The sequence below is a fragment of the Podarcis liolepis genome, assembly GCF_965112155.1.
Source record: "Podarcis liolepis genome assembly, chromosome: 11".
Lineage (NCBI taxonomy): Eukaryota > Metazoa > Chordata > Lepidosauria > Squamata > Lacertidae > Podarcis > Podarcis liolepis.
In genome coordinates this window covers 65,767,520-65,776,087 of record NC_139565.1, presented here as the reverse complement: position 1 = coordinate 65,776,087, position 8,568 = coordinate 65,767,520, and the positions used below count along the sequence as shown (strand labels likewise).

Genomic DNA, 8,568 nt, shown 5'->3' with positions numbered 1-8,568 from the left:
TTGATTGTTTTTGCTGGAAAAGACAAATATATTGCTTTTTTCCTATTAGGTTATTATTTAATATTAAGGTAAAGGTACCCCTGCCCGAAGGCCAGTCGTGTCCGACTCTAGGGTTGTGCGCTCATCTCACTCTAGAGGCCGTGAGCCGGCGCCGTCCGAGGACACTTCCGGGTCACGTGGCCAGCGTGACGAAGCTGCACCAGCGCAGCACACGGAAACGCTGTTTACCTTCCTGCTATAAAGCGGTACCTCTTTATCTACTTGCACTTAAAGGTGCTTTCGAACTGCTAGGTGGGCAGGAGCTGGGACTGAATGACGGGAGCTCACCCCGCCGCGGGGATTTGAACCGCCGACCATACGATCGACCAGTCCTAGGCACTGCGGCTTTACACACAGCGCCACCCGCGTCCCATTATTTAATATTACACAGATGCTAAATCTTTAAGCGCATACATGCTGCCTGCTTTAATCTTTTCCGTTGAAAATGTTAAGTGAATGTTGAAATATTTCCTAAGTTGCACAGCAGAATTGCACCATATCAAACCAGAATTGCACCATGTGTCTGTTTTATTGCAGGGGGCGGGGTTCCTATCAATACTTATTCCCCTCCCCCGTCAGTGTTCTGCTCACCATCTGGACTCCGCCCAAAACATTGGTCTACAAAAGCCACTGGGGATCCCAGGGAATCCAAGCTTCACTCTCCAGGGAGCTGCAGAGATGAAGGTTCTGGCCCTCAGCCTCTTCTGCCTCCTCCTTGCAGGGAATGAAGCCAAAGTGTTTGGGAGATGTGAACTGGCTGCGCGACTGAAACGGGGCGGGTTGGATGGATATCATGGCGTCAGCCTGGCCAACTGTGAGTTTGCTCTTCCTTTCCCTTCATCTTTGCTATTTCTGGTGTTTTGGGGCAAAGCTGAAATGGGGACTTATTTTCAGGAAAAGGTTCACACACCTTGCTGCCCATCAAAATGTCCCAACTTTCATTCATAGTTTGTGCAAATTTCTATTTAAGACCATGGGGGGGGGGAGTAGACATTACAGGCAGCTTCCATAGTGAACATTGAAAGAATGATTTTAAATTATTCTATTTCTAAGCTTTGACAAAAAAGATTGCACACCGAGCGTATACCCAAATTGTAGTCCTTTTCTTGTTCACTTTGTTCCAGGGCTCTGTGCCGCTTATCATGAAAGCAGATTTAACACAAGAGCCATGGGGCCACCAAACTCCGATGGCAGCCGTGACTATGGACTCTTTCAGATAAACAGCCGCTGGTGGTGCGACAATGGACATCGCCCAACAGCCAATGGGTGTAGAAGCTCCTGCAATGGTAAGCAACTTGATACTGCAGGGATTGCTAGCTTTGTTGTTGTTTAGTCGTTTAGTCGTGTCCGACTCTTCGTGACCCCCTGGACCACAGCATGCCAGGCACCCCTGTCTTCCACTGCCTCCCGCAGTTTGGTCAAACTCATGCTGGTAGCTTCGAGAACACTGTCCAACCATCTCGTCCTCTGTCGTCCCCTTCTCCTTGTGCCCTCCATCTTTCCCAACATCAGGGTCTTTTCCGGGCAGTTTTCTCTTCTCATGAGGTGGCCAAAGTATTGGAGCCTCAGCTTCACGATCTGTCCTTCCAGTGAGCACTCAGGGCTGATTTCCTTAAGAATGGATCAGTTTGATCTTCTCGCTGTCCATGGGACTCTCAAGAGTCTCCTCCAGCACCATAATTCAAAAGCATCAATTCTTCGGCGATCAGCCTTCTTGATGGTCCAGCTTTCACTTCCATACAACACTACTGGAAAAACCATAGCTTTTACTATACGGACCTTTGTTGGCAAGGTGATGTCTCTACTTTTTAAGATGCTGTCTAGGTTTGTCATTGCTTTCCTCCCAAGAAGCAGGCATCTGCAGTGATCATGGAGCCCAAAAAAGTAAAATCTCTCACTGCCTCCATTTCCCCCCCTTCTATTTGCCAGGAGGTGATGGGACCAGTGGCCATGATCTTTGTTTTTTTGATGTTGAGCTTCAGACCATATTTTGCGCTCTCCTCTTTCGCCCTCATTAAAAGGTTCTTTAATTCCTCCTCACTTTCTGCCATCAAGGTTGGGTCATCTGCATATCTGAGGTTGTTGATTTTTCTTCCGGCGATCTTAATTCCAGCTTGGGATTCATCCAGCCCAGCCTTTCGCATGATGAATTCTGCATATAAGTTAAATAAGCAGGGAGACAATATACAGCCTTGTCGTACTCCTTTCCCAATTTTGAACCAATCCGTTGTTCCATATCCAGTTCTAACTGTAGCTTCTTGTCCCACATAGAGATTTCTCAGGAGACAGATGAGGTGATCAGGCACTCCCATTTTTTTAAGAACTTGCCATAGTTTGCTGTGGTCGACACAGTCAAAGGCTTTTGCATAGTCAATGAAGCAGAAGTAGATGTCTTTCTGGAACTCTCTAGCTTTCTCCATAATCCAGTGCATGTTTGCAATTTGGTCTCTGATTCCTCTGCCTCTTCTAAATCCAGCTTGTACTTCTGGGAGTTCTTGGTCCACATACTGTTTGAGCCTTCCTTGTAGAATTTTAAGCATAACCTTACTAGCATGTGAAATGAGTGCAATTGTGCGGTAGTTGGAGCAGTCTTTGGCACTGCCCTTCTTTGGGATTGGGATGTAGACTGATCTTCTCCAATCCTCTGGCCACTGCTGAGTTTTCCAAACTTGCTGGCATATTGAGTGTAGCACCTTAACAGCATCATCTTTTAAAATTTTAAATAGTTCAGCTGGAATACCATCACTTCCACTGGCCTTGTTATTTGCTATGCTTTCTAAGGCCCATTTGACTTCACTCTCCAGGATGTCTGGCTCAAGGTCAGCAACCACACCACCTGTCTTTCTGGTATAGTTCCTCTGTGTATTCTTGCCACCTCTTCTTGATGTCTTCTGCTTCTGTTAGGTCCTTACCACTTTTGTCCTTTATTGTGGTAATCTTTGTACGAAATGTTCCTTTCATATCTCCAATTTTCTTGAACAGATCTCTGGTTTTTCCCATTCTGTTGTTTTCCTCTATTTCTTTGCATTGCTCATTTAAGAAGACCTTCTTGTCTCTCCTTGCTATTTTTTGGAAATCTGCATTCAATTTCCTGTATCTTTCACTATCTCCCTCACATTTTGCTTGCCTTCTCTCTCCCGCTATTTGTAAGGCCTCGTTGGACAGCCACTTTGCTTTCTTGTATTTCCTTTTCAATGGGATGGTTTTCTTTGCTGCCTCCTGTATAATGTTGCGAGCCTCCATCCATAGATCTTCAGGCACTCTGTCCAGCAAATCTAAATCCTTAAACCTGTTCCTCACTTCCACTGTGTATGCATAAGGGATTTGATTTAGATTGTATCTTACCGGCCCAGTGGTTTTTCTTACTTTCTTCAGTTTAAGCTTGAATTTTGCTATAAGAAGCTGATGATTGGAGCCACAGTCAGCTCCAGGTCTTGTTTTTGCTGACTATATAGAGCTTCTCCATCTTTGGCTGCAGAGAATATAATCAATCTGATTTCGATGCTGCCCATCTAGTGATGTCCATGTGTAGAGTCGTCTCTTGTGTTGTTGGAAAAGCGTGTTTGTGATAATAATAATAATAATAATAATAATAATAATAATAATAATAATTTATTATTTATACCCCACCCATCTGGCTGAGTTTCCCCAGCCACTCTGGGTGGCTCCCAATCAGTGTTAAAAACAGTACAGCATTACATATTAAAAACTTCCCTGAACAGGGCTGCCTTAAGATGTCTTCTGAATGTCAGGTAATTATTTATCTCTTTGACATCTGATGGGAGGGCGGTCCACAGGGCGGGCGCCACTACCGAGAAGGCCCTCTGTCTGGCTCCCTGTAGCCTCACTTCTCGCAATGAGGGAACCGCCAGAAGGCCCTCGGTGCTGGATCTCAGTGTCCGGGCTGAACGATGGAGGTGGAGACGCTCCTTCAGGTTCTCTTGACAGAACTCTATTAGCCTTTGCCCTGCTTCGTTTTGATCTCCAAGGCCAAACTTGCCAGTTGTTCCTTTTATCTCTTGATTCCCTACTAGCTTACACTTCTTTAATTCAGTTCACATTTGAAGGTGAATCTACCTAATTTGCACTTTCTGAAATAATACACGGACAAACACACTGCACATTCTCCAAAACTCACACTTCTAATCTTGCAGTACACTTCTCAAGCCAACTGCACTGGGCACAGTATGCCTATAAATAGATATATTTACAAAAATTGGATATAAAAGTACATTAGATTACAAGAAATTGCATACAAAGCTGTCATTCAGGAGAATTTCATCCTAAAAAACTGCTGAATTTACATGAAGACTTTTTTAAAAAAGAATTCCACAACCTCCATACCTTCACCCCCAGGTGTATCTGTCCAGCTCTCAGGATTGTCCTTAGTCAGTGGTCCCCAATGTTTTTGGTATGGTGACCCACATATCCAAATTTGCAAGACATGGTGACTACAGATTTATTGTCAAATGAATTTTGGACTTCCAGAAATGCTGGTACTAATATCTTAATAAACTTAAAAATGTGTCTCCCACACTTCTCTCTTCCTGTGCCCCCTTTTTTGTTGAATTTGTGATGAACTTTTAATGACACATTTAATAATAAAAATTGGAACTACATAATGAAATTCAAAATGTTTCACATAGTATGGGTTCCATTTATTTGTTAGAGTTAAAGCCATTGGGGTGAGCATAGGGAAAATTGCAGAGAGAGTCCAGTACAGTCATTGCTGCTCCCCCCCCCCCGCAAACTTCATGTTTATCATGGAAAGCCAGTTGTGCCCTGTTTGTCCTGACTGTGTCACTTAATATTGTTTTTACACGCAAACGTACACACTGGTACTGCTATTGTCCAATAACACCAAGGGAGCACTCCTTGTACCAGGAAAATCTATACAAGGTAGCCGCACGGCACTATTGCATACACACAGAGCACACACATGCCCTCACATATACAGACCACAGGCATACATGCAAGTTTTGTGTCTCTCGCTCCACCTTATACTGCACAGATATACATTCACTCAGATATGCCTCTCTCTCTCTGCTCAGGTGCTTGTCGTCCTCTCTCTCTCATGAACCACATGTGCATGTGTCCATCCCTCTGCCCTCACCAGCAGCGTAGTGTGGGTTGCCGCCCCCCTCCCTTGGTGGACTGGGCAGTTGGGGCGGGCACCAGGGGTGGCATGCAGAGCCCCCACAGAGGGTGGATGGAGCCCGCTTCCAACAGGCTCTTCGACTGCTGCCTCCATCCACCTGCCCACCAGACCAACCTGCCTGCCGATGTGCCTCAGCTGCCAGGGCTCGGTGCCTGTTGTGGGGATACCTGATTGCACACCCTCAAAAATGTGTGCCAGGGCGATGGCCCCCCTGGCTCCTACACCTCCCCCTGGCTCCTACATCTCAGCCCCTCACACACACACAGACACACACTGTTCTCCCTCTTTACTCAAATACATATCTTCCCTTCTGAGCACACATACATATAACCCCTTTTCGCACTTGCACGAAACAACACTTGCAGGCCGTGACCCACAATGCCCTAGGCCATGGTATCTCACTAGGCCATGCTCTGCCCCACTGCCTCTGCTCTGTATCCTCCTGCTTTTACCGGGTTGCAATGTGTCCTGGAACTGTGACCTTGCTTGTCTGGATGGAGGATGAGATGGCCATTTTTAAAGAACTGATTTCTTTCTCTGGCTAGAATGCAGCTGGCTAGAAGGGATCCCCCGCTTGGTGCTATAACGATTGAATGCCAGCTCAAGGGGGAAATGCTTTAAGTGTTCCCCAAAAGTTGGATGGACCTCTAGGAAAAGGTTTCCCACAGTTCAGAGGCAGCCCCTGCAGCCTTGGGGGTGTTTGTATTCTGGGGTTTGCATTTTAGGAATCCCCAGTAACCTCCTTTGCTTTCTGACAAATCTTTGCCAGCGTTCTTAAATGATGACATCACAAATGATATTAACTGTGTCAAGAGGATTGTCCGTGACCCCCAAGGGATGAACGCCTGGTAAGTGCTAATATCTCAGTGCTAATATCTGCTTGGAACATTCAATACCAGCCAAGTTTTCAGTTCACATAACTGTGAAGAGGAAGGTGGTTTCACTTGACTGTTGTATAGCTGGCAGCTAAAGATCCTTCCCCAATAGGCACTGACAAGGGCTAAAGATGCTTCCTTAAATGTACAGCCAGTAGTGCCCCCACTGCCCTGGGACCCTGCTGCCCTTCTCCACTTCCTCTGAGTAACTGGCAGCATCAGACAGTGCTGGGAAGCCAGGAAAAGACCGCAGCCCCACCCGCATCACAAAGCCAGCCACCACTGTGTGCAGCAAACACTTGGGAGCTGTCTTGGTGGGGATTTAAGGACATGATTTGGCAACTGAGCCAATGTGGAGTAGTGGTAAGAGAGGACCTGGGAGCCCAGAGATCAAATCCTGACTCAGCCAGGAAGTTCACAGGTTGACACTGAGTCAGTCACTGTCTCACAACCCAGCCTACAGTGTTTTTCTAAGGGGAAGAAGCATGTATGCCACCTTGAGCTCCTTGGAGAAAAGGTGGGGTATAAATGTAGTAATAAATAAATTGGAATGCAGGAAAGGAGGAGACAGCCTGAGTTCTGTCATGGGCTGGAGCGAAGTCCTGGGGCAGATGGTTCACTTCCCAAGCTTGCTTGGAGGTCTTTCACAGAGGGCTATCAATGCTTAGCAGCCACAATGACTCTGTTCCACCTCCATTCTTAGGCACAATATGCCTCTGAATGTGCTTCTCACTCACTGGATCATCACCTTGTCGTGGTGTGTGGGCTTGCACATTCCTATGACCCTTGGGAGCGAGGCAATCGGGAGTCTCATACTCCCAGCAGGGTCCCCCAAGGCGGTAGGGTCAAAGGGGAGGAGCTAGACAAAGAATGATCCAAGAAGTCCTCAGTGGCAGGACCGTGAAACTGGAAGCCCCTAGTCATGAACCGGCACATGGGAGGTGGATACAGATTCAGTTGCTCAGACTCAAAGAATGAGGCAGTTGAGCAGCTCGACAGCTGTATCCATGACTGAGCAGTAAAGTTCCATGGGATGGGATGGGAAGCAAAATTTTGCTAGAAGGGCACCATGGGCTGTTAATAGGTAGACTTCCCGTTGACTGCTTAAACTGATCATCAGCAGAGAATGACCCTGCAGCTGACACAAATGCCTCACTTGGAAATGTTGTGGAGCTTTTAAAGAAGATCCACCTCACTTGTAGTTAGTTATCCAAGCAACAGTCATGTGGCTTCCCTTGCTTCATTTTTTGCTCTTATTCTGACTTTTAGGGTTGCTTGGAGGAATCATTGCAAAGGACAAGATCTCTCAGGGTGGACAAAAGATTGCAGACTCTGAGTTCCATGGTCCTGAATGAATTCCAGCATTTCTCTTGAGATCCCCTTTGATGAAACATCTACCTACTGCCATATAATCAAGATCCAGCTGCTTCTTTCTGGGCTAGCATTGGCATGTTGTGCCCCACCCCACGGTGGAGGGAAATGGCCCTCTTTCTATATGAGGGAAAGTGATTATTATTTTTAAGTGTGTCTGGGGTGGTGAGTCATCTTGCTTTGGATTGAGAGCTTCTCTGCTTGGAAATCTTCAATAAATTGAACATAAACAAAACTCTTTTCTTGCTTGATTGGTAAATAGAAATAACAGAATTAGGTTAAGCATCATCGTCTCATCATAATTTGCAGGGAGGTGCAGAGGCGTATCTAGGCCCCTTGCACCCCGGCAAGGAGCTGTATGGACACACACACACACCTGAAAAATCACTTCTCGCACATGTGATCTTGCTGCGACAGCAGCAACGCACTGCCACACACATACACATCATAATTTCCCGCAGTCTACCTTCATGCTTCCTTGCCATCTCTCCCACCACTCAGCTCCCAGCTCTTGTCTAAACTCATGACCTTATACAGATAGTGACAGATTTCTGGGGTGACTTACAAATGTCAGATAGATTGGAAAATGGGACCCAAGTTTGCAGTCAATTTAAAATCGGAACACACCCTATAATATTCCCATTACTTCCTAACTGACTTTCTCCTGCTTATAACTTCTGGTACATCCTATTATTATGAAGTTTTCCAGGCATTCTATTAACCCTCCAAAGGACCAGAACTGCCTTGATTTGGACTGGGTCTGGAGTGCTGAGGAAGAGCCCTTTCTCCCTACATCAGGGGCAACTGCCTTCCTGAAGCTGTCAGCTGAGGGGGAAACTCAAACGTCAAGATAGCCATATCAAGCAACACACGTCTCGCCTCTTAAGTTGAGGGGTACTGCTGGGTTTAAGCAGGGTTGGGCAATGGGGATCAGGGGCATGATGGATGAGAGAGAGGGAATGACACATCAGACATGAAACCTAAAACAGCATGTAAGTAGGAGCCCAGGGCCCTTCTGGTCCCATGTCTTTGTGCTTGAGCTTTAAAAATGGGGAAGTTCTAACTTTGCAAACAGTTTTTGGAAATATTCCTTATTTCCCCAATTGCTCAACTGAATCAAATCTT

General features: G+C 46.1%; 1 protein-coding gene across 1 annotated transcript; it reads left to right on the top strand.

The window, feature by feature from the left end:
• The first annotated feature begins 668 nt into the window (after positions 1-668).
• LOC310689155 (lysozyme C, milk isozyme-like) lies at positions 669-7,678 on the top strand. Its single transcript, XM_083466371.1, has 4 exons — positions 669-853; positions 1,164-1,325; positions 5,967-6,045; positions 7,342-7,678. The coding sequence occupies exons 1-4, from the start codon at positions 718-720 to the stop codon at positions 7,406-7,408; spliced, it is 444 nt and encodes a 147-aa protein (XP_083322497.1). The 5' UTR covers positions 669-717; the 3' UTR covers positions 7,409-7,678.
• Positions 7,679-8,568: the final 890 nt, after the last annotated feature.